At 44.2% G+C, this 27375-nt stretch overlaps 1 protein-coding gene across 5 annotated transcripts in view; it reads right to left on the bottom strand.

The window, feature by feature from the left end:
* LOC140394261 (ankyrin-repeat and fibronectin type III domain-containing 1-like) overlaps positions 1-27375 on the bottom strand; it is a 1262745-nt gene that overhangs the window by 982410 nt on the left and 252960 nt on the right. For all 5 annotated transcript variants that reach the window (XM_072481308.1, XM_072481309.1, XM_072481306.1 and 2 more), the window contains exon 4: positions 20780-21009. In XM_072481308.1, coding sequence (XP_072337409.1) covers positions 20780-21009 — 230 coding nt within the window. The remainder of the gene's footprint in view (positions 1-20779; positions 21010-27375) is intronic.

Genomic DNA, 27375 nt, shown 5'->3' on the forward strand with positions numbered 1-27375 from the left:
GGGAGCACACGGCTCACTCTACAGGTATGGTACAGCAGAAATGGACCAGTATTTTTTAAGACAAAACAATGTTTATTCTATGAACTCAAGTTAACCTTTTTAAAACAAACAGTGAACATCTTGGCAACCATTAATTCACAGATAACCCTCAAAGAATACAACATTAAGTAACCTGTATGCTGTCCTTTTACACCCAAAAGACTTAACAAACCTTTAAACAGAAGCACATCAGAGTTTACATTCAATACTGAAAACATTTATAATTCTGAATTCACCAAATGATTAAGAGATAGTCCTTCATGGCAGAGAGCTCAACAATACAGCTGCTTTGGCTGACTTCAGCTACAACACACTGAAATACAAAAACAAAAAGACAGACACACCCAAGCTTTTCTCAAAGTGAAACTAAAAAGCAGAACCAGAGCTCAGCTCCACCCACACTCTGACATCACTGCTGTAACATGAGCAGCTAACCATTTCTTAAAGTGACATTCTCATGACAGTGGGATTTGCTGGCTTGGCCAATATTCATTTGTCCATTGCTAGTTGTCCTTGAGAAGGAAGTGGTGAACTGCCTTCTTGAATTGTTGCAGTCCATATAGAGTAGGTACACCCACAGCGCTGTCAGGGAGGGAGTTCCACGATTTTGATCAAGGGACAGTGAATGAAGGGTGATATACTTCCAAGTCAGGATTGTGAGTGGCTTGATGGGAAACATCCAAGAGGTGATGCTATCATGTATCACTTCTCTTATCCTTCTAGATGGTAGTGGTTGTGGGTTTAAAAGGTGCTGTCTAAAGGGGTCTTGGTGAGTTCCTGCAGTGCATCTGGTAGATGGTACCACACTGCTGCTCCTGTGCCTTGGTAGTGGAGGGAGTGAATTTTTGTATCCGGACGCCAATCAAATAGGCTGTTTTATCCTGGATGGCATCAAATCCTTTGAATGTTGTTGAAGCTGCACTCATTCAGGACAGGGGAGAATATTCCATCACATTTCTGACTTATGCCTTGTAGATTGTGGACAGACTTTGGGGAGTAAGGAGGTGAATTGCAGAATGGGAGCAAGAGCAGAAAGTAAGAAAGCAGATTGGGAAGTGTCTCTTGCTTCAGAAAGCAATGTATCAGAGAAAGATCCTCCAATAGCACAATAGTATAAGGGTGATCTCATGGTAGTAGTCCAGAAAGATTTCAAAGTGCAAGAAATGAGGGCTATATAACAATCTCACAACAGAACAAGATGCAGAAGTCCTCATGACCGTAAAGTTTTGGTAGCCACAAATAAACTTGAAGATAAATTAACAAGTGAAGCAAAACAGAAGGAATTAGAACGTTGAAGGGAGTTTGGAGATTTGGAGTTTGGAGGGTGGCACGGTAGCACAGTGGTTAGCACTATTGCTTCACAGCACCAGGTTCCCAGGTTCAATTTCGGCTTGAGTCACTGCGTGGAATCTGCACGTTCTCCCTGTGCCTGCGTGGGTTTCCTCCGGATGCTCCGGTTTCCTCCTATAATCCCGAAATACGTGCTGTTAGGTAATTTGGACATTCTGAATTCTCCCTCTGTGTACCCGAACAGGTGCCGGAATGTGGCGACTAGGGGCTTTTCACAGTAACTTCATTGCCGTGTTAATGTAAGCCACTCCACCAACCTTGATATCATGCGCGAACTTACTAATCAGACCAGCTACATTTTCCTCCAAATCGTGGCACTGGAAAATCTTAGAAATGTGTTATTAATAAGATTAGGTTGGAATTCAGACTTTTGTCGTTTAAATATATTGGTTTAGATATTAAATAGAGTAGGTTGGAGTAATTTTGAATCAACAACATTACTTACAGAGTGATCCTCCCATTCCAGTTTGTCGTGTTAGGTTGTCGCTGAAAGACAGTGTTATATCTAAAAAAGAGACAGAGCAATTGCGAAGTTTGTCCTAAGACCATAAAATGTAGGAGCAGAAGTAGGCCATTCGACCCATCGCGTCTGCTCCACCATTCAGTAAGATCATGGCTGATCTGAAAAGATTTGTAACTTCACTGCAGAGTTAATGTAAGCCTACTTGTGACACTAATAAAGATTATTAAATGGTAATTTGTGCATTCAGCCTAGTTTAGATGCCCACTTGGATAATTTGGAGTTAAGCACTGCGACAAAACTCTCTAAAATCAAGAATGTACAAAGAGAAAGTTAAACGTGAAAAAAATTAATCTGGAGAGATGTGTACTCAAGTTCCCATGCTAAGATGACTCAAATAAACTTGTGCGATGCTTTGTTTCTAATATTCCTGTTGTGTGTACAACACAGCTCTCCGCCAGCATGGCTGGAGGTGGGGAGTTCTCGTGAAATGCAACACGTAGCCCCTCAAGATCATATCCCTGCTTTAATCCTCAGTCCTCACGGTGGTCTCTCAAACTCTCTCCCCCCCCCCCACCCCCCCCACCCCCCACCCCCGCCCCCCCACTCCTACCCCCAATCTGTTAGCCCACCTTGCAGAGTCTGGCAGATACCCTGGACTATCCTTCAGTCCAGCCTCCTCTTCTTTGAGTTTGGGGTGCAGCCTGAGTGGTGCCCAGTGCTCAAATTCAGTGGGGAAAGAAATCTCATCATAAACCAAATAATGCCTCGCCGAGCTGTTTTTTCATGGGCAGGCAGGGAAAACGGCACCCCATAAAACCCAGCTCAATAATATCTGATACATGAGAATGTGAAATGTTGTGCATTAGCTGGGGAAGCTAAGAAAATAATTGTGGAGGCAGCGGATATGGGATTCCATTGTCAAATATTCTGAAGTGAAATTCCAAGCCAGGGGAACACTGAAGATAGCGTAACTAATGAGTGTTATGTAAATAATCATTCTTTGTGGAATAATGTACATTCTGCAAATCGTGTGAGAGAAAAAGATTACAGATTGACCTTGTTGGCTTGAAATGAACGTTGGAGATAAAGGAAATCCCTTAAATTAAGTGGGCAGAAGTAAGTCATCAATTGTCTGATTGTACGAGCATTTTGTTTTGTCCGAGCATTTCGTTTTGGAACCAACTCATTGTTCCTCCACTGTCACTGGGTCAAAATCCTGGAACTCAGTTCCTCACAGCATTGCGGGTGCTCTTGCATCACATGGACAGCAGCAGTTCAAGGGGGCTCACCACCACCTTCCCAAGGACAATCAGGGATGGGCAGAAAATGCTGACCTTGCCAGTGGTGCTCACATCCCATGAAATAACCTCTTTTTTTTTTAAATTGTTAAGCGTTCTTAAGTGTGGTCTCCTTATTTGAGGAAGGATGTGATGGCATTGGAGGCAGTTCAAAGGAGGTGCACCAGATTGATTCCGGGATGAAAGAGTTGACGTATGAGGAGAGATTAAATAGTTTGGTCTTATACTCGCTGTAGATTAGAAGAATGAAATTGGATCTGATCGAGGTACATGAAATACTAAAAGGGATTGATAAAGTAAACGTGGACCAAGTGTTCCCCCTTGTGGGGCAATCTTGAATGAGAGGTCACAGAGACAGATTGAGAAGTGGTAGATTTAAAACTGAGATGAGGAGGAACTACTTCTCGCAGCGGATGGTGAATTCATGGAACTCGCTGCCCCATAGTGCGGTGGAGTCAGAATCATTAAATGGTTTCAAGAAGGAAACAGATATATTACTGATTTTTAAAAATGGGTTAAAGGGGGTATGGGGAGGTGGATTTGAGACCAGGAAGAGATTAGCCATGATCTGACTGAGCGGCAGAGCAGGCTCTGCTGAGGAACTGTTTCATCTGTTATGTGAGAGTACCTTTAAGAAATGGGTGTTTATCAAATAGCTGTCGTGGATGTACCTTTAAGAAATGGGGTTTATCGGGCAGCACGATGGCAAGTGGATAGCACTGCTGCCTCATGGCTCCGAGGTCCCAGGTTCGATCCCAGCTCTGGGTCACTGTCCGTGTGAGTTTGCACATTCTCCGCATGTTTGCGTGGGTCTCGCCCCCACAACCCAAAAGATGTACAGGAGCTGTTCGGAGGAGGAGGAGCAGTCTCTGTCAGGGAGAGAACCTGAGAATATCTAAGACACTAAGAAGGTAAGTAAGTGATTTTTACTCATTTTTACTTTTATACCTTTTTCAAATTGTGTGTCGGGTGGGGGGGGGGGGGGGGAACTGAAGTGACATCACAAAAAAGCTGTGACCTGAGTGGCTGGGTGGGAATCTACACTAAATTTTAAAAATTAAGCATTGGTAACTAATTAAACATAATTACTTAATTATAATTTAGAGGGGTATTTAAGCCAGAGATCGGAGAGTACTATATTTAGCTTTCACATTTATATTAGAAATCTAGTGCTAGGAAACAGATAGTTAACAGTAACTTTAAAAAGAATTTTAAAATTTTTTAAAATTTAACTTTTAATTTTAATTAATTGATGCAATGTCAGTTAGAGGGGTGCAGTGCTCTGACTGTGAGATGTGGCAGGTCCGGGAGGCTTCCAGCGTCCCGGATGGCTTCATCTGCAGAAAGGCAGAGCAGACAGGGAGAAGTTGCTGAACACAGCAGGTCTGGTGGCCTGAAATGCATATGTTTTAATGCAAGAAGTATTACGGGTAAGGCAGATGAACCTAGAGCTTGGATTAGTACTTGGAACTATGATGTTGTTGCCATTACAGAGACCTGGTTGAGGGAAGGGCAGGATTGGCAGCTAAACGTTCCAGGATTTAGATGTTTCAGGCGGGATAGAGGGGGATGTAAAAGGGGTGGCGGAGTTGCGCTACTGGTTAGGGCGAATATCACAGCTGTACTGCGGGAGGACACCTCAGAGGGCAGTGAGGCTATATGGGTAGAGATCAGGAATAAGAAGGGTGCAGTCACAATGTTGGGGGTTTACTACAGGCCTCCCAACAGCCAGCGGGAGATAGAGGAGCAGATAGGTAGACAGATTTTGGAAAATAGTAAAAACAACAGGGTTGTGGTGATGGGAGACTTCAACTTCCCCAATATTGACTGGGACTCACTTAGTGCCAGGGGCTGAGACGGGGCGGAGTTTGTAAGGAGCATCCAGGAGGGCTTCTTACAACAGTATGTAGACGGTAGTCAAGAAGGCATACGGCATGCTTGCCTTCATTGGCCGGGGCATTGAGTATAAGAATTGGCAAGTCATGTTGCGGCTGTATAGAACCTTAGTTAGGCCACACTTGGAGTATAATGTTCAATTCTGGTCGCCACACTACCAGAAGGATGTGGAGGCTTTAGAGAGGGTGCAGAAGAGATTTACCAGAATGTTGCCTGATATGGAGGGCTTTAGCTATGAGGAGCGGTTGAATAAACTCGGTTTGTTCTCACTGGAACGAAGAAGGTTGAGGGGCGACCTGAAAGAGGTCTACAAAATTATGAGGGGCATAGACAGAGTGGATAGTCAGAGGCTTTTCCCCGGGGTAGAGGGGTCAATTACTAGGGGGCATAGGTTTAAGGTGAGAGGGGCAAGGTTTAGAGTAGATGTACGAGGCAAGTTTTTTACACAGAGGGTAGTGGGTGCCTGGAACTCGCTACTGGAGGAGGTGGTGAAAGCAGGGACGATAGTGACATTTAAGGGGCATCTTGACAAATACATGAAAAGGTGGGAATAGAGGGATACGGACCCAGGAAGTGTAGATGATTGTAGTTTAGTTGGGCAGCATGGTCGGCACGGGTTTGGAGGGCCGAAGGGCCTGTTCCTGTGCTGTACATTTCTTTGTTCTTTGTTCTTTGATAGGTGGATTGACCATGCTAAATTGCCCCTTAATTGGAAAATTTAAACCTGATGTCTGTGATGAAGAGGGTATTTGTCTTATGGATGTTGCAAGGAAAGATTAAGGGTTACTTATAGAGTACTGTATTCTTTGGGGATTTATTGGTGTTGATAGTTGTTAAGATATTTACTGTGGGTTTTTAAAGTGTTCACTGGATTTCATAGAATAAACATTGTTTTTGTTTAAACATACTTTAGCTCTCTGTTGCACCACATCTGTAAAGTGGGCCCTTGTGTTCCCCGTAACCAAAATCTATTTAAAGTTGTGGGTCCGGTGAACTCAATGATACACTTTGGGGTTCTCTAAACCCTGGCCCGTAATACATCACCGGGTCCCCTTCCCAGGATTCAGAGGTGTATAGCTGTCTTATTCTTTGGTCTTTATCCTTAGAAAATAGGCGACAGTTTTAGATAGAGGACCTGGATCAGCGCAGGCTTGGAGGGCCAAAAGGCCTGTTCCTGTGCTGTAATTTTTCTTTGTTCTTCTTCTTTGTTCATGCGAGTGTCCCTTTAAGAATGTTTGTCTTATCACATGGCTTCAGTGGTGTCATTGTGTGGGTGGAGCTCGTCTGTTGCTCTTGGTTTTACTTTCATTTTGAGCTGGAACCTGACTGTGGCTCTGAGTTTTACTTTTCGTTTACACTGTTGGAAACTGGATTCAGAAAAAGGCGGCTTCTCCTCTCTCTCTGTATGTTAAAATCTGTAAAGAATTCAAACCTACTGTATGTTAAAAGGGTTTTCCTGGTTTTATTGGATGTTGTTATCAAGTTGAAACAGCAGAAAGGGAAGTTATTAAGGGTTATATATATATATATATATATATATATAGAGAGAGAGAGAGAGAGAGAGAGCTGTAGCTGTGTGGGGAATTAATGTTTGTAGTTGATAAAAAATGCTTACTGTGTGTGTTTATAAAATGTTAACTGAATTCGTAGAATGAACTTTGTTTTGTTTAAAAGTCCTTTAAGACCTCTTGTTGAATAACACCTAAAAGGCAGGCCCTTATGCTCCTCATAACCAAATCTATAAACAGTTGTGCGTCAGGTGAACTCCATGATATACTTTGGAGTTTTCTAAACCTTGGCCCATAACAATAGTTCTCGGTAAACGTTTGTGCAAGGGGAGGAGGTGGCATTGTGGTATTGCCGCGGGACTGGTATTCCAGAGACCCAAGATGATGATCTGGGGACCCGGGTTTGAATCCCTCCATGGCAGGTGATGGAATTTAAACACAATAAAATATCTGGAATTAAAATGTCCAATGATGACCATGAAATCATTGTCGGTTGTTGTAAAAACCCAGCTGGTTCACTAATGTCCTTTAAGGTAGGAAATCTGCCATCCCTACCTGGTCTGGCCTACACGTGACTCCAGACCCACAGCAATGTGGTTAACTCTTAAATTCCCTCTGCAATGTCCTAGCAAGCCACTCAGTTGTATTCAACCGCTATGAAAACACAAAAAAGGGATGAAACCGGATGAACCACCTGGCATCGAACCGGGCACCAGAAAAACAACGGCAAACCCAGCCCTGCTCACCCAGCAAAGTCCTCCTTACTAACATCTGGGGACTTGTGCCAAAGTTGGGAGAGCTGCCTCATAGACTAATTAAGCAACAGCCTGACATAGTCATACTCACAGAATGTCCCTGACACCACTATCACCATTCCTGGGTATGCCCTGTCTCACCAGCAGGACAGACCGAGCAGAGGTGGCAGCACAGTGATGTACAGTTGTGAAGGAGTTTCCTTGGCAGTCCTCAACATCGACTCTGGACCACATGAAGGAGTCTCATGGCGTCAGGTTAAACATGGGCAAGGAAACCTGCTGATTACCACGTACAGGCCACTATCAGCTGATGAATCAGTACTCCTCCATGTTGAACACAATTTGGAGGAAACACCAAAGGTGGCATGGGTGGAGAATATGCTCTGGGTGGGAGACTTCAATATCCATCACCAGAGTGCTTGGACCACAACAGAGTGAGCTGGCTGGGTCCTAAAGGGCGTTGCTGCTAGACTGGGACTGCAGCAGGTGGTGAGGGAATCAACAAGAGGGAAAAACATACTTGACCTCATCCTCACCAATCTGCCTGCTGCAAATGCATCTGTCCATGACAGAATCAGTAGAAGTGACCACCGCACAGTCCTTGTGGGGACAAAGTCCCGTCTCCACATTGAGGATACCCTCCATCGTGTTGTGTGGCACTACCACTGTGCTAAATGGGATAGGCTTCGAACAGATCACGCCACTCAAGATTGGGCATCCATGAGGCGCTGTGAGTCATCAGCAGCAGCAGAATTGTATTGAACCGCAATCTTCAACCTCATGGCCCAGCATATCTCCCACTTTAACATCACTAAGCCAGGGGATCAACCCTGGTTCAATGAAGAATGCAATAGAGCATGCCAGGAGCAACATCAGGCATACCGAAAAATGAGGTGTCAACCTGATGAAGCAACAACCACAGGACTATTTGTGTGCCAAACAGCAGCAAGTAAGAGACAGTGCTAAGCGATTCCACAATGATTGCATCAGATCGAAGCTCTGTAGTCCTGCCACATCCAGCCGTGAATGGTGGTGGACAATTAAGCAATTCACTGGAGGAGGGGGCTCCACAAATATCCCCATCTTCAATGATGGAGGAGCCCAGTATATATGTGAAAAAGACAAAGGCTGGGGCATTCACAACAATCTTCAGCCAAAAGTGCCGAGTGGATGATCCATCTCGGTCTCCTCCGGAAGTCCCCAGCATCACAGATGTCAATCTTCAGCCATTACGATTCACTCCACGTGGTATCAAGAAACAGCTGAAGGCACTTCCAGGTTTTTAAAACAATGTGTCAGTTGAAGTAATTAATTAAATTACAGGAGCAGTACGGTGGCACAATGGTTAGCACTGCTGCATCACGATGCTGAGGACCCAGGTTTGATCCTGGCCCCGGGACACTCTCTGTGTGGAGTTGGCACATTTTCCCCGGGTCTGCGTGGGTCTCACCCAAAAAGATGTGCAGGGCAGGTGGATTGGCCATGCTAAATTGCCCAATTGGAAAAAAAGAATCGGGTACTCTAAATTGATTTTTTTTTTTTTAAATTATTTAAATTAATTGAATTAGGTATTGGCTGAAAAAAAAAAGAGACATATTTTGTTGACGCTTTTCGACAAAAAAAATTTTTTTCTGCAATACTCATTTCGTACCACCAAATGACTAATTGAATTAGATTCAACCAGCTGCTGTGGTGGGTTTTTAAACCTGTGTCCCCACACTAGTTTAATCCTGAGATGAGCTTCCAATCTCATTTGTGTTATCACTCAGACAACCTATTTCCACCTCTGTAACACCACCCGACTTCATCCCCGTCTCAGCTCACCTGCTGTTGAAATCCTCCACAATGCTGTCATTAAATCTGGGCTTGACTATTCTGATAAAATTCTGACTTACTTCCCACCTTTTACCCTCCATAAATTTGAGGCACTCCAAAACTATGCTGCTTGTGTCTTAACCATAACAAGTCCTATTCCCCTACCAAATCTAAACTCACTGACCTACTATGGCTCCCAGTCAAGCAAAGTCTTGATTTAAAATTTTCACCCTTGTTTCAAATTCCTCCATGGTGTCACCCTCCCTATCTCTGTAATATCCTCCAACCCCATAATAATAATAATAATAATAACCTTTATTGTCACAAGTAGGCTTACATTAAAACTGCAACAAAGTTACTGTGAAAAGCCCCCAGCTGCCACATTCCAACACCCCTGCCTCTGAGCCAGAATCTCCGAGTTCAAATCCCACATGGGACTTGATGGCGAAGGAAGGTGCATTCATAAGGCGTCCAAAAGGTTGAATATCAACCTGCAAAATCCTTCCAACACATGGCAATGGCAGGCGCTAAGAGCAGGAGAGACTCCAGGTCAGTCATGCTTGATGCGGAGTAGTGTCCCTCGAGCTATACGCCACTGCCTTGCGCACCATTCAGTGTGGGAAGAAAAACAACAATATCTGTACATCTCTCCTTCACTTTCCTCCTTTGCGACATTGTTATGGACCAGGGTTTAGAAATTTCCAAAGTATATCATGGAGTTCACCTGACCTACAACTGCTTATTGATTTTGGTTACGAGAAGCATAAGGGCCTACTTTCCAGGTTGTATTCAACAGAAGGCCTCAAGCACTGTCAAACAAAACAAAGTTTATTCTGCAAATTCAGTAAACATTTTATAAACACACACAGTAAGCATTTTTTATCAACTACAAACATTAATTCCCCACACAGCTACAGCTCTCTCTCTCTCTATATATATATATATATCCCTTAATAACTTCCCTTTCTGCTGTTTCAACTTGATAACAACATCCAATAAAACCAGGAAAACACTTTTAACAAAACAGTGGGTTTGAATATTTACAGATTTTAACATACAGAGAGAGAGTGAGAGAGGAGAAGCCTTCTTTTTCTGAATCCAGCTTCCAATAGTGTAAACAGAAAGTAAAACTCAGAGCCACAGTCAGCTTTCAGCTCAAAACGAAAGTAAAACCGAGAACCACAGCCCAGCTCCACCCACACAATGACATCACTGAAGCCATGTGATAATACAAACATTACTTAAAGGGACACTCGCATGACACCTCCCCACAAGAAAAAAAACCCATCAACTTCAAAGATGGTTTCATTTTTCACCTTTTCACTTTCCTTTAAGAAAAATTGTCAGCAATGTACTTTTCTTTTTAACAAAACAGGCAATCATTCATAATAATACAGTCCATTTTACTTCTTCTTCTTCCACCATCGAACTTGCTTCTCTTCATCATATTCGTGACAAAGCATTGGCTATCATGTTTTCTCGTCCTGCCACATGTATTATTTTTTTAATGAAATGGCTGTAACAATAAACTCCATCGAAACAGTCTGGCATTGTTATTCCTGAATCGGTCCAAAAACGTCAGTGTATATAATTGTTTCAGACGAATTGTTGGTAACATAAATTTGGAAATGTTGCAAAGTCAGCACCAAGCTCAAAGTCTCCTTCTCAATCGTTGAATACTTCCTCTGGTGATTATTCAATTTCTTTGAAAAATAACCAATAGGCCGCTCTATTCCTTTGCCATCTTCTTGCAAGAGCACAGCACCTACGCCAACATAACTCGCATCAACAGCGACTTTAAATGGTTTTGTGTAATTTGGGGTGGCCAACACAGGAGCAGTAGCTAACATATCCTTCAGGCCATCAAATGCCTTTTGACACTCTGCCGTCCACTGAAATTTGCGACATTTCTTCAGCAAGTCCATCAGTGGAGCAATCACACTGCTAAAATTTGGCACAAATTTTTGGTAAGATCCACTCATGCCTAGAAACCGCAATATTTCCCTTTGTATCGAGGGTATTGGAAACTCCGCAATAACTTTTGTTTTCACATCCCGTGGGACCATTCGACCCTGTCCAATCAAATGGCCAAGGAACGTAACTTGGGCTTTTCCAAATTCACTTTTGGCTAGGTTTACCACCAAACCCACCTCCTGAAGTCGATCGAATAACTCCATCAGATTCTTCAAATGTTCTTCCCATGTCTGACTAAAAATCACCAGATCATAGAATTATAGAATCATAGAATTTACAGTGCAGAAGGAGGCCATTCGGCCCATTGAGATCGTCGATGTAGACCGCACAATCAGGTATTCCTGAAACGACTTTGTTAGTTAACCGTTGAAATGTCGCTGGGGCATTTTCCTGCCAAATGGCAGAACTTTTAATTGGTATATACCATCTGGAGTCACAAAAGCTGAAATCTCCTTCGCCCTTTCGGATAAAAGTACTTGCCAGTAACCTTTAAGTAAATCCAGTTTGGAAATAAAACCTAATTGTCCCACCTTCTCAATGCAATCCTCCAAGCATGGGATCGGATAAGAGTCTGTTCTTGTAACTGCATTAACTTTTCTATATTCCACACACAATTGTTGGGTACCGTCTGGTTTCGGTACCATCACTATAGGTGAGCTCCTATAGTGGCTGCAATCCACTTCAATTATGCTATCTTTAAGCATACTTTAAATTTATTTGTTAACCTGTGCCAATTTTAAAGGGTTAAGTCAATGTGGATGTTGTTTAATTGGAACAGCATTTCCCACATCTACATCATGTATAGCCATTTTAGGACTTCCCAACTTATCTCCACAAACTTGCCCATCTGATATTGATAACTCTTTCAGGTCAGTTTGTTTTTCCTCTGGAAGGTAATTCAACAATTTATCCCAATTTTTAAGAACATCCTCGTTATCCAATTTAATTTGAGGAATGTCAAATTCAGAGTCATCTAGATTCGGTTCTTCACTTTTGAGTTAGAATCATTAAAACCTCCTCCTTTTGCTCTCCTTCCCTTTCAAAGGACCTTTTAAGCATATTCACATGACACAATCGGTGAGTTTTTCTTCTATCTGGCGTTCTTACCACATAATTCACCTCACTTAATTTCCTTTCAATCTGATAAGGTCCACAAAATCTTGCTTTTAAAGGTTCACCAACCACTGGTAACAATACTAAAACTTTATCTCCGCTTGTAAAACTATTATCTTTTGCTTTCTTGTCCTCTACCCGTCTCATCACATGTTGTGCAACTTTTAAATGTTGCCTGGCCAATTCATCTGCTCTATTTAATCGTTCCCTAAAATTTGACACGTAATCCAATAATGTAATTTCAGACTGCTCACTCACCAATTTCTCCTTAATCAATTTAAGTGGTCCTCTTACCTCACGACCAAAAATTAATTCAAAATGACTGAATTTGGTTGACTCAGCAGGTGCATCCCTAATTGCAAACAGTACAAATGGAATTCCTTTATCCCAATCCTCTGGATAATCTTGACAATAAGCCCTCAACATTGTCTTTAACATCTGATGCCACCTTTCTAATGCTTCCTGCGATTCTGGGGGATGGTACACAGTTGATATAAATTCTTTTACTCCTAAGCTATCTATAACTTCTTTGAATAACCTTGAAACCAAACTTTGATTTATGAACTAATTCATAATCAGCTGCCATTTCTGCTGCTAATCTCGCAGTTTTAACCCTCTGCTCTTCAACATGAGTTCGCACTACATCAGGAATTGAATTTTTAAACTCCTCCAATATTATCATTTCTCTAAGAGCTTCATACGTTTGGTCTATTTTCAAAGCCTTTATCCACCTATCAAAATTATTCTGTTTGATCCTTTCAAATTCCATGTATGTTTGGCCAGACTCTTTCCTTAAATTTCTAAACCTTTGTCTGTAGGCTTCAGGCACTAGTTCATATGCACCTAAGATAGATTTTTTCACCTACTCATACATCCCAGATACCTCCTCTGATAGTGATGCAAACACTTCACTAGCTCTAACCGCTTGATCAGTAATTGAATTCTTGCCACTTCCAATGATTCTGACTGTGTCTCAGGCAATTTTAAATGCTCAGCTCCCGCTATAATATATATATATATATATATATATATATATATATATAGACGTATAGTCAGGAACCAGGGGAGACGACAAAGAGAAGATTCTGAGGTGGGGCGGAAGGGGAATTGGGTCTGGATATATCAGGACATTGTGGCTGACCTGGTCAAGAGGCGGGCGGGATTCAACAGGGCCAAAGCGACGCTCTGTTGGAGCAAGGATCAGTCTGGGATGTTGCACCCAGCCAAGTTGTAGGTAACGTTCAAGGGCAAGGAACACTATTTTCAGACTCCAGAAGACGCGAGTGACTTAGTTTGAGACCATGGGCTGGGGAGGGTTCGGGTTTGGACGCTTTATATCTTTCACGACTTGTCAGGGGTATGTCTTATCGCACCTGTAAAAAGTAATGGACCTTTCTATGTATGTGTGATGTTTGTCATGTGCGCTTCCTAGTCCTAATGGGCTGTTGGTTGTCCTATCTTGGACACTTTGGTAGGTGTGCAGGGTGGGAGGGGAGCATGATGGGTTGAAGACGGGAGTGGATGGAGTAAGTAGAATGGGGGATGGGCGAGATGAGTGGTGGATTGGAAGTCCTTTGTTTAGGCCGCCAGGCAGGAGCTGCCATGTTAGCGAGGTATGCTGATAAACGGGAGCAGTGCGAGGGTGGATATCCAGAGGGGTTGGGAAGGGGAAAAAGAGGGGTGGGGGGGAAGTGAGGGGTTGGGTTGATTGCACAGTTGTTTTTCCAAGGTAAACTAAGGGGAAGATGGAGGGGGTGGCCATTTTGTGTTTGGCCTCAAGTGGTTTGGGCAGTGAATAGTTGGGTGGACCGTGGATTAAGGGATGATGGCTGAACCTTAGTAGAGGAGGAGGTCGGAAGCCCCCGGTGAGGATCATAACTTGGAATGTCTGAGGGCTAAATGGGCTAGTCAAAAGGTCAAGGGTATTTGCACATTTAAAAATTCTAAAGGCAGATGTGGTTTTCCTGCAGGAAACGCATTTACGGGTAAAGGATCAGATATGATTGAGGAGAGGGTGGATTGGGCAAACATACCACTCAGGGTTTGAGACTCGAAGTCCAGAGAGGTTATGACCCTGTTTAGTAAAAAGGCGACTTTGGTGGTGATATTTGGGGTTTCAGAGAAGCCGGAGCTCATGGAGAGGAGGAAAGCCAATGTCGTGGCCTTTGCCTCTCTGATTGCACGGCGGCGAATTTTGCTGGAGTGGCGGTAGAGGCTTGGTTGGGTGACCTGTACGACTTCCTGCAGTAGGAGAAGATAAAGTAGGAGTTAAGGGGTTCTGCAGAGGAGTTTGAGAAAAGGTGGGGGATGTTTGTGACCGTGTTTGAGAGGTTGTTCGGCGGGAGGGGGTGAAAAAGGGGAAAAATCTGTACAAACGGTATAGTTGATTGCTAGGAAATATGTTTCCTGGGGTGTTTGTTCGCTGTAACCTGTTCTGATACATGTTTGTAATAAAATACATTTTTTTAAAAAGCCGACATTTATAGTGTTGAGGGTGGTGCGAGACCCAAGGGATATATTTGTAATTGTGAGTGGGGTGTTGGCGGGGACGGTGATGATTCTGGTCAATGTGTTCGCACCCAATTGAGACGATGTGGATTTTATTAAGAAATTGAGAGAATTTGTTCCGGATTTGGACTCCCATAGGCTAATTATGGAGAGTGATTTTAATTGTGTGCTGGACCCGAGGGTGGACAGGTCGAGGCCCAATTCGATGGTAAGGACTGGGATGGCAAGGAGTTAGAGGTATTTATGTAACAGATGGGAGATTAATCCGTGGAACTTTCGGCATCGAGGGGAGAGGGAATATTCCTTTTTCTCCCAGGGCAATACTCCTGAATAGACTTTTTTGTGGTCGGGAAGGAGGTGCTGGTGGGGGTGGTGGGGGCAGAGTATGCAGGCACAGTCATTTTGGACCATGCAAACAATGTAGATATGAGGCTTGAGGCGGGGTGGGCACAGACTCCGAGGGTGGAGATTCGATTCAGGGTTACTGGCAGATAAAGAGTTTTGCCATAAGGTGCGATTGGTCAAGAAGAATTATATAGAATTTAATCAGAACAGGGCGGCCACGTTCTGTGAGGCATTTAAGGCGGTGGTCCGGGGGGAGGTGATTTCTTTTAAGGCCCATGGGGCTAAGGTGAAGTGGGAGGAGAGACGAAGGCTGTTGGAGCGTTTTGTGGAGGTAGACCGCAGATATTTCGCAGCCCCGACTAGGGTGATTTTGGCAGAGATGAAGGAATTGCATGGGTAGTTTGACCAGCTGACAACAGGAAAGGCTGTGGGTCAGCTTCGTAGGGTTAGGGGTGCCCAGTATGAGTGCGGTTAGAAGGCTAGTCGCTTGCTGTCCCAACAATTGGTGGTGATGGCACCAGAGCAAATTAATGAGTCTTTTGCATAGGGGTTGCATAGTTCTGAACCTAGTGAGGAGGGAGGCAGATATTGGGTGTTTTTTGGATGGGTTGGAGTTCCCAGAGGTGGGGAGGAGAGGAGGCAAACATTGGAGGAGTCACTGGGGTTGCAGGAGGTAGTGGAGGGGTGGGGTCCTAGTCAAAGAAGGCGCCAGGACTGGACGGTTTCCCAATCAATTTTATAAATTGGCAAAAATCTCTATTTTGTTGATTCCAAGGAAAGGTAAGGGTCCGCTGGAGTGTGGACAGGCCCATTTTGTTGCTAAATACGGATGGGAAGTTATTGGCCAAATTCTGACAAGGCGATTGAAGGGGCGTGTGCCAGAGGTGGTGTCAGAAGGTCAGACGGGGTTCATGAAGGCGCGACATCTGTCGAACAACATTAAGATGCTACTGCACGTGGTCATGACCCCGTTGGGTACCAGGGTGTCAGAGGTTATAGTGTCAATGGATGTGGAGACGGCCTTTGACCAGGTTGAGTGGCAGTATTTGTTTGAGGCCTTGAGGAGGGTTGGGTTCAGGCCGACGTTTGTGGCATGGGTAGAGCTACTTTACGCATACCCTACGGCGAGTGTGTGAACAAATGGGATAGATTCTAAATACTTTAGGTTACACAACGGAACAAGGCAGGGGTGCCCTTTGTTGTCATCCAGGCGTCAGGGAAATGGTGGGGGATTGTGAAGGGGAGGTAATGAACACAGGGTGTTGTCATATGACAATGGCCTATTGCTATACGTGGTTGGCCCATTGGAGGTCATGGGAAGAATTATGAACTTGTTGGAAAAACTCAGGGCCTTCTCTGGGTACAATCTGAATTTGGGAAAGAGTGAGGTCTTCCCGGTGAATGACTTGGGGAGGAGTACGAATCTTGGGGCTTTGCCATTTAGGGTTGCTAAGGTTGGGTTCCAATATCTGGGGATTCAGGTTGTGCATGATTGGGTACTGATGCACAGGTGGCACTTAACGGGACTGGTGGAGGGGATTAAGGGGGATGCCTTGCCGTTGTCATTAGCAGGGAGGGTGAAAGTCATTTTAGGGGTATCAGAATCGCCACTGCTTCAGACAGATATCCTCGCCTTCGCCTTGTTGCCAGCCCAGAGACAAGTTCTGCTTGGATGGAGGCCTTCTACTCCGCCCAGTGCTTCAGCTTAGTTGGGTGACCTCATGTCTCTCTTACATTTGAAGAAGGTCAAGTACACCATTAGAGAGTGGGGAGAAGGTTTCTATCTATGGCTGCCATTCATTGCCTTTTTTAAGGAGCTAGTCACCGTCAGCTGTTAGGGCGGTTAGTTTAGTTTTTGGGGGTTAAGTTAATATGTTTTTTTGCTCGTTAGTCTCGTTCTCTTATTGTGTAACTTTGGTTAACTGTTTTGTATGACTGTTTAGTATGAATTTTTTAAATAAACATATTCAGAAGAAACTTTTCCGCTAATGAAAACCAGTTTCTATTTATTTACTCTATTAAAATACTTCATAACTTCCGTTAACTTATGTTATATCCCGGGACTGGTTGAGCTCAATTTGCTGGACAGCTAGTTTGTGATGCAGAGCAAAACAACAGCGTAGATTCAATTCCCATATCAGCTGAGGTTATTCATGAAGACCCCGGCTTCTAAACCTTGCCCCTCGCCTGAGGTGTGGTGATCCTCAGGTTAAATCATCACCAGTCAGCTCTCCCCCACTCAAAGGGGAAAGCAGCCTCTGGTCATCTGGGACTATGGCTACTTTATTTATGCTATATGAAAGGCACTATTTCAATGTAAACTGTTGCAGTTCACAAACTGCACCCCAGTTTGCGTGTTTGCCTGGTAAAATTCAAAAACAAAATAAGCAGATTTGAAAAATAGAAATTTAACAACTGTACAATCTAAAGAATCCATCAATTGCATCAACCCCACACAGATTCTGGTGTTAGTCCGCCCAATTCAAGGGCTGTACTAATGAAAGAACAATATAACCATAGGATTTGATTCAATCATCTGGAGTATGTATAGTAGTACAGCACCATAGCAGAATTTGCCATTTGCCTGGTGGGTCCCAATGCTCAACGATCAGTCAATAAATATTTCTTTTCATTTTCAGAGAGTAAATAGATCTCAACCTGCAATTATCTGATGGAACAACGCAATGTAAAATGGAAAGAATGTTTGTAAGGGAAATGTTTACCATCCTTAAGTAGGAATATCGAAGTACTTTATAAAGAGAGAAAATAGTAAGCTTATTCTTACCCCTAAACACAGCTTCTTCATTGTACACACTGGTACAAACCACCAAGGCGTGTCATAACTTTACAATTGTCTCAAATGTCTCTTCCTTCTCCCTGGATCTTTGAATATAGGTATTCACTGAGGCTGTAGCTAAATCCAAATGCAGTGAATATACAGACAGAGTAGTTAAGTGCTTTGTGTTTTTGTGGTACTGCAGCTGCGATCAGTGCCCCTCCTCCAAAATTAAAAGACCCTTTTATTTATGGGTTAAACAACTTTCTGAAACCTTACACGGAGGCACTAACAGTTTTATTGTCCACCACAGGCTAATTGTCTCCTAATGACATTGTCAAGCCTGGTAATTAGTAAGAGGATATACTAATTCTGCCACTATCCAATGTCACAGGTGATCTTATAATTAATTTTTAATTCATGAGCAGCAGGACATGTATTCTGCTTTCTTTTATTAAATTGTCAGTGCAGTGGGTGGAATCCTTTAGAGCTTCTAAAGTAACAGGCAATTGTGAGAGATGGTGAAGAAAGAAAACTTACTGGAGGGTGGCGACAACTGAGCTTCAAATTTGCAAGAAAATAGAATACTTCACATTCAAAACACTTATGTCAGAACAGCTATCATGCAGGTCATATGTTAGTCAGTGCACTGCCCCATCAATCCCAGCTTCAGCAAACTTTAGAAATGGGGGACAGAATTTTATGGTCCCTGCTGGTGGATTTTCAGACAGGCGGAGGGACCCATAAAATTCCCCGCGCAGACTTCCTGCCACCTCGCCCTTCCCCTGACCTGTCTGCAATTTTATGGAGGGGAGCTGTCCTTCCCTTGATCTGTGCGCAATTTTATGATGGGGAGCTGGTGAGGCCAAGGAAGGCTTGCCAGCGCTCACACTGATTGAGGCCACAAAGTGACCGTTTATTGTCTACGCACAATTTTTCAGCCAGCAGGAGGAGTTCGGGGGAGAGAGTGGAGGAAGCCCGACAGATTACCTTCCTTGTGCCAGAAAGAGGGAAGATGCCTCCACCTTTAGCTCTCTTTCCAGATCAATGCACCTTGCCCAAGGTCTGCCGCCTCTCTGGCCTGTCTATCATGAGGTCCCCTCCTTTCCCAGCCACTCCCAGGACTTCTCTTCATCCCCACTGCGCAGCCCGGCCCCTACCTGGTCCTGTGAGCTCCAACCCTTAGACTTGTAATCCCATCAATGGCCAGCGTTCCCAGTGGCGTAACTCGGTCTACAAAGCTGCAGGTCACTCTTGAGGTTGGACTTCCTCCTGAGTGAGGGGCGGAAATCTCACCTCCAGCCAATTAACATTGCTCTGGTGATGGGCTGGGAAACTCCACCACCCGTAATATTTTGCCCAGAGAAAATCTCCCTCGACACAGTCCCAACAATGTACCTCAAACTCAGAAGGACATTCACCCCATTCCATCAGCATGACATTTTCTTTATTTCTCACAACAGGCTACCTATGTAAAATTCTCAAATGTTAAAGCCCTAGCTAAAAAGTTTTGTTTGAGAAAGAGACAATGCATAAGTCTGGAGTTTCACTGAGATGGAGCTTTGGAATTCAGAGAGTGAACTAATCACTCACTCATGACATATGACAACAAATCATATTTCTTACACACAAAATACCACAGGGCATGATGGCGATACATTCCTTACACACAAAGTATCTGGAAAATGATGTACCCCTTACTATATTTAATGAGAGAGTGGTGCATTCTTCACGCACACAATCGCAAGCAGGAGCGAATGTGTCTACTTGCTTCCGACAGAACATAAAGTATATTGTTTGTGAGTAAAACTTAAGGATTGCTTCTGAATTAATGGTTAACTTCAAAGTTGCATCCTAGATCAAGATATTACCTTTAACTATCTGAAAAATCAGTGGCACTTGTGGTACAAATATATAAATACACGTTAAATCAACTGTTTGTATTCCAATGCAGCAACAGCCATAGATCAACACACAAATCTCAACAGATTGTTCTGCTCATTCAGAATCATTTCAGTTTGAAGCTGTTTTAAGGTAAATGCATCAAGCATGCAAATAGGATACACCCAAACTCTCCGCAATAAGGGAGTTGGCATTGCAGGAATAAAGACCAGTTATTTGCAGGTTATTTCCTTTGTGAATTTTAGAGAGGAACGATTGCTCAACGGCATGCAGTGAGCAGAGGAATTAACAACATTTTTATAATACAAATTGTGTGAAGAAGAATAAAAAGTGATGAATGAGATACAGCTGCAAGTAGTCGGCTGCAGGACAAGAGCCCCCACCCCCCCATCCATCATCTGAAGAATATCAGCTTCTTCCCTAGAGTACAATGTTTCCTAAGCATTCACAACTCAGTATGCAATACTTCTGCACCATACTGTACTGCTCAGTGAATGAGCAAAATATGACGCAACTCAAAAAGTGATGTCAATTGCAATCAAGTCTCTAACTACTTCAACACATCATTTAGAAATGCTGCACTGAACATTTCATACTTAACAGTTCAACTGGATGATTGCAACAATACCATAAATTCACAGGTCAAATGAAAACTGCATTACAAAAATACAGCTCCATTTGTTCAGTCAAATATATTCTTAATTTTCAGAAGGGGAGAAAAGGCAAATAATTTTCCCATTAGCGTGCAGACTGAATGCAACTTTTGGTTTTATATCCTATTCCAATCACTGGCAACTGTTTGGTATTCCACCCTGTCCTTCCATTCTGCCCTCATATACTGGCACACTTTTCGCATGCCTGTGTGTGCCCATCAGTTGTTTGCTGTTATTCTATTTCCAATCCAACTATCAATTAGAAGGCTCTCGTCCTGCCACCGACTCCTTGCAGCTGTATCTCATTTATCCCTTTTTATTGTTCTTCACACAATTTGTACTATGCAAATGCTTCAACCCACAGCAGCAAATCATTTTACTCACAAATTTTCTTCTGAGGTTGACCTTCACTTTCTCCATTTTGTTCTCTGAAGGATCTTGTGAATACTCCAACCAGCCCAGATGCTCGTCCACTGAAAGACTCTTCCTCATATAGAAGGATCTGGATCTGAAGTATGTGAAGGGAGACTCGTTGACTTCAGCTCCCGAGTTCCACTGAGCATTTGTTTCTTCTGGGTCTTCATCCCCATCATCCTCCCTTCTCCAGGCATCCTCTGGGTGAGATAACCAATTGAAAAAAGTCAGCCATAGAACTCCAATTAAATAGAAAAAAATACCTTATTTATAACAGCGAAAGTGTTTTAAAAATGTTAGGCAACACTGCTTAGGATGGATGGTTCATCCAAATAAAATTAACATCACCCGTACAAAAGCAAGGTACAATAGATTTTTTTAAATAAATTTAGAGTACCCAATTCATTTTTTCCAATTCAGGGACAATTTAGCGTGGCCAGTCCACCTAGCCTGCACATCTTTGGGTTGTGGGGGCAAAACCCATGCAAATACGGGGACAGTGACCCAGCTGGGATCGAACCTGGGACCTCAGCGCCGTGAGGCAGCGGTGCTACCCACTGTGCCACCGTGCTGCCCTTCAAGATACTATGGATGCTGGAAGTCTTAAATAAATGGAAAAAATGATGGGAATATTCACTTGGCTAGGCAGGATCCATAGACAATTAAACAGAGTTAATGGGAGGAAATTTTAACCTCAAAAAACAGAGGGATTGGATCATGTATTTGCACCACCTTAAACGTTCACTCCCTCCACCACCGGTGCACAGTGGCAGTGATGCCATGCATGGGAACATCACTACAAGTTCCCCTCCAAGCCACACACCATCTTGACTTGGAACTATATCCAGAACTAGCCAGGCCCAACTAGATTTTTACACAATCATGCTGGCACATGTCAAACAGGCAGCGAATTTCTTGAATGTGTCTGGAATAGTTTTCTGCAGTAATATGTCCTATAGCCAACAAGGGGGAATGCAATATTTGATTTAGCAATGAGTAATGAGCCAGATTTAAGTTTACAACCTAACGGTGTGTGAACTATTTTTGAATAGCAACCAGATCTCTCAGGGAATCAAAGGAACTGAGGAGTGCAAAACTGGAGCCGAGGCAGAAGATCAGCAATTATTGTCTTGAATAACGTAACAGGTTCAAGAAACCATATGGTATACCCTGCTCCCATTTCTTATCCTTGTATCAAATTCAATAGCGTTGGAAAGGCTGAAACACAGAACAGATAACTAAGATTCCTGAATCAGGTAAGACTGACTTCAAGGGGATCAGGCAGAGACTGTTCACAGTAAACTCAGCAGAGGAGCCATAGAAGGATAAGGGTGAAAAATACTTACTCTGCCTTGTGAACACCTGCAATCTATTGAATGTAAAAGTCTGAACCAGACAATGTTCAACTGTAAATAATACCATGCCTATGTGACCTACAATGTATAAATATTGCTTGATTTCTCAACCGGGCAGAGTTAGTTCCAGAGGTCCTTCTCTGAGGTCGTGCTCTTCCAACACGTTGGCTAATAAATGATTGATCTGTACCTGGGTCTCCTGAGATCATTTTGTTTAACAATTTGCTCCACAACAGAGGCATTCAAAAAATATTTTTATACTCCTAAGGGCAAGAACTCTACTTGTCACAAAGACAGCAACAGACAAGTAATGAGGTAAAAGACAACATAAAATTGAAAGAAAAAACATCCAAAAATGCAAAAATGGCACAAATCCTGACAAATAGGAACATAAGAACATAAACTGCACACAGTTTCCAGGTGTAGTTTCACTATTGACCTGTACAATTGTAGCAAGACCTCTATCTACTTCTGTCTCAAAAATGCTCAATGACAGGGGTCACATGGTGTGAGTGCAGGAGCGGCTGCATTTTCGTGAGCTCTGACTCCACTCGTCTTTTAATCCTTTATTTTATCTTATGCATGTTCCATAATTCTCTATGGGGCAGCACGGTAGCACAGTGGTTAGCATTGTTGCTTCACAACGCCAGGGACCCGGGTTTGATTTCCAGCTTGGGTCACTTTCTGTGCGGAGTCTGCACGTTCTCCCCGTGTCAGTGTGGGTTTCCTCCGGGTGCTCCGGTTTACTGCCACAAGTCCCAAAAGACATGCTTGTTAGGTGAATTGGACATTCTGAATTCTCCCTCAGTGTACCCGAACAGGCGCCGGAGTGTGGCGACGAGGGGATTTTCACAGTAACCTCATTGCAGTGTTGATGTAAGCCTATTTGTGGCACTAATAAAGATTCTTATTAATTATTTTCATTGTTCTATCTTGGTCCTTTTTCACCCCGAGAATATTTGCTCCTGGTAGCTCTCCATTTTTTATCCTGACTCGTGAAATGCGTTGCGAATCCCTGACTACACTGGCCATAAACCAAATTTATAGCTGCTGGTCGTCCCTGTAGGAATATGTGGAATGATGATCGTTCTGTACTGTGCCTGAGGTTGGGTTTATGTGGCGTTGCATGGGATATCTAAAACATCCTTCTAGAACGGGGGTTCTCACATATTGGTTGCTTTTAAGCGAGAGTGTAACGAGGCCGTCAAATGACCGGTGCTCCTCATTCCATGCCAAAGTCTGACCCCTGTCTGTCTGTTGAGTGCTCACTTTACTGTACAGCCATCACCTGCACATGGTGTGCCATGTGAAGGGGGAGAAAAGAGGCATCCAGCACCTCCATGTCCGGGGAAATGGGGAATGGGATTGGTGCTCGGCCCACATTGCGTAAGAAAGTGCCAGAGCCATCATATTGGTCAAGGTCAACGATTTTTAATATTTTACAGGTGTCCCAACTTCCTGAATCTCCCGATGGTGCTGCTCCACTCTCCCCACCCCTCCCACTGACCTCCCCTCCTCTCAGTGATCCTCGACGTACTCTAGTACTTCCATGCTCTCACCAGGATGCACATCAGAGGTGGAGGCAGCCTGCTGCTTACCGTGCCCTTTATTGCCCCAGGATGGCATTTTCTGGGGCCAGAGGGCCCCGGTGCACTTGCCGGCAGCACATGCCGTGCATTGCCACCCTGTTCTGGGTGCTGACTCCGAGAAGTCCTGTTGTCAGTGGGGTGGGTTACGGGAGAGTCGGTGGCCACCATTGCAGGTGGCGTGGGTTGCACTGCTGGACATGGGTGGTCGAGAGCACGGAACAGTGCTGGGTGGGGGCGGTGCCCGGCGCATTCCCGTGGGGGGAGTCGGCGGCCCGGTGCCAACTCACTTGTGCAGCCCGGTGGAGGTTGTTGATCTTCTTAAGCCACTGGGTGTTGATCCTCCTAGTCACGCTCCCCGAACTGGCGACCGCAGCCACTTCCTCTCAGGTGGCACAGGCTGCCCTACTGCTGACCATCTGAGACCCTCAGGTGAACAGGGCATCCCATCTGGCCTAGACCGCATCCAATAATCTGCCCAGGTCGACATCCCCGAATCGTAGGACTGGTCTTCTCAGTGGTATGGCTACTAGCTGAGTGAGGTTGGCTGTGCAGGATTGGTTTAAGTGCTGATCTACCTTGTTAGCAGGGGGCTGGCAAGCGCGGTCCCGGGGAATCAGCTGACGCGACCATCATTTGCGACATAAAGCCCATGGAGCCTCATTAAATGGACCAATTAACCTTTTACGGCGGTGACGGCCTCACCGGGCCAAGTGCCGGGAAGCTCGTAGCAGTTCCTGCACGCTGCCACAATGAAAAACCTTTTGGTTAAATCGCGCCCATTTTCTATGTATTTTTCTGTTTTTGTTATGGTCGGGTTTATGAATCCATGTGGCTCCTGCAGGTGTTTCGCTGCACCTGACATCCAGAAGGAGGGGGGTTACAGTATGTCAATGGTGTTTCTGGAGTTGAGGGAGATATGTTCTGGTGCGTGCCCGAGTGTGGCGTGAAAAGTTTATTCTGAACTCTCGTGTTGTTGCAAGGAATTGCCCCAGGCGAAGGGGTGCACTGTTTTACCATGTTTTCATGTCTTTATTCTTCTCTCTCTTGTTCTCTGGTGGCAGGTACTGAGGCACCAAATTCAATCCAATGATTGCACTGAGCCAATTATATTACTGTTCTCCTGTTACTCTCTGAACCCATATATGTTAAGACTTTTTTGTTATGAGCTGTACATATACCATATATGTGGCTTTGTTGCGTTATTTGTTAAATTGAACATCTTCAATAAAAATACTTCGAAAAATCTCAATGACCATTCATCCACCACGCTCCCAAGAAACTCTCCCGCCTAAACTAAACTTTTCTTACTCTCTTCTGAGTATTCTGAAATATCTCCTTAAATGTCTGCCAGTACATCTCTACTGATCTATTCATTAATCTAATTTCCTGGTTCACTTTGACCAGTTGTTTTCATGGCCTCATAATTGCCCTTATTAATTTCAAATCGCTAGTCTTAGATCTACGCGCCTCACCCTCAAACAATGTGAAACTGATTCATATTATGATCACTGCTACCTAGGGGCACTTTCACTTGGGGTCATTCATTAATCCCATCTCAATGCATACTACCAGATTTAGTATGCCTACTTTCTTGTTAGCTCTAGAATGAGCTGTTCTAAGAAAGTGTTCCGGAAACACTCTATGAGCTCATTATCCAGGCTACCTTTGCCAATCTGATTCATCCAATCTATATGTAGATTAAAATTACCCATTATTATCACCATATCTTTCACAGAAGCCTCCATCATTTCTTCATCTATAACCCAACTCAGGCCCAGAGCAAATATGCTGAACCCTGTCAACAGGCAGGCAACACAGCAATCTGGATCTCACTCTTGGCTGCAGAGAACTGTGTCTATCTCCCTGACTATACTGCCCCCAACTACTATCACCTTCCTTTTACCTTGCCCTCACTTGAATGGCTTTGTGCATCATGGTGCCATAGTTGGTTTGCTCACCCACCCTGCAATCACTGCTTTCATCCATACTGGTTACAAGAACTTCTAACATATTCGACAATTTCAAAGGCTGAGGGTGCTCCACTTCTACCTGCTGGGTCACGCTACCTGCCTCACTTGCAGTCACATCAGCTTTGTGACGATTGGAAGATGTTAGGAAAATTGGATTATAAATGTAGTGGGCAATTTAAGGGTTCAAAGCCTGGGGTTAGAATGCGTTTGTTTGAAAATAATTCTGATCTGCAGAGCCTGGATGGTTTTAGCAACCAGCGGATGAAATTGACAAAGGAATCTGATTTTCAGTCTGGGTGAATGCATAGTGGTTTGCCTGGGAAAGTCTCAGGGGAGTTAATGTGCTTTATAGCCGACAGAGATATAGGGTTCGATTCTCTGTTTTTGGGACTATGTCCCCACGCCATCGCAAAAACTGTGGACTTTCACACCAGAAAAACTGCCGTGAAAGGACCACATATTCCTAGCCTTGCAGGGGGCTCGCAGGGACCCGGTGTAAATCTAGCAGCTTTTGCTGCAGATACGGGCCCCCGCACTTCCGGGTTGGAGGCCCGAGCCTGACCGCCCACACAAACATTGCCCGGCCACGTATAAGGACCCCCCCCCCCCCCCCCCTCCGATCGGCCTGCCTCCGACCAGGGCGGCCGCAGACTGAGTTCGGAGCCGCCACGCTAGTTTCCCGACCGGCATGACCACATTAGATCCACGTCATCAGGGCTTCGGCCGGTCGGGGCGGAGAATGGCAGGGTGGGTCTCCAGCAATGACCCCAGGTAAGTGCTAGGCGGCGCGGTGTACTCTCTGAGGGCTTTTTGGGGCCCACAGAATCAGGGAACCGCCGCCGGTCCCGATTCCGCGTGGGGAAATGGATTCTCCGCCCCGGCTCCAGCCGCAGTTTCAGCGGCAGGGTGCAGAGAATCCAGCCCAAGTTGTTTTTCAGCTTGGGGAGATGAGATAATTGCTGGGTGGAGCCAAGGAGGGCAGAGAGTCATTTTCAAAGCTTTAGAGAGACAGCTGGTGGAGAAAACTTAGTGACAGGAGTTGCCTTCTGACCTCACTGATGCTGGGTCCACAATTCTCCCACAGAAAGATAGATTGAGATATTCTGTATGTTTCTTTTCTTGTTGTTAAATGGGATAGAGTATTTAGTGTTTAAGGTGCAAATTGTAAGCTGCTCTTTTTGGGTGTGAGTTAAAAAGTTTTTAATGTTGTAGTTATAATAAACTTTTGTTTCAAAAATAACCAAGCCTTATATCATCATGCAATCACTCGTGGAGCATCATTCTTTCCACACAGTCTTTCAAATCAACTAAAATATTGGGGTTTCGGTCCAGTATCCTCGCCACTTTTGGGCTCTGGTCTGGGATCATAATAGTTTGCCCCTGAGCACTGACCAAATCAGATCTTATACTAATGGGTGTGACCGCCTCCTGGAACAAAGTGTCCAGGTAACATTCCCCCTCCCTGATGCATCACATTGTCTGCAACTCGGCTTCCAGCAACTCCATCTCCAGCTCAATGACTCTGAGTCAAAGCTCCTCAAGACACAGGCACACATTCAGGAGCTCCCACATTCTGCAGTCATAAAACATCACTTGCCCTGCCAGCTTTACATGTGTCAATTCATTTAGGACAAATCTAACTACTCCAACTG

The sequence above is a fragment of the Scyliorhinus torazame genome, chromosome 17 (assembly GCF_047496885.1).
Source record: "Scyliorhinus torazame isolate Kashiwa2021f chromosome 17, sScyTor2.1, whole genome shotgun sequence".
In the NCBI taxonomy this organism is placed as follows: domain Eukaryota; kingdom Metazoa; phylum Chordata; class Chondrichthyes; order Carcharhiniformes; family Scyliorhinidae; genus Scyliorhinus; species Scyliorhinus torazame.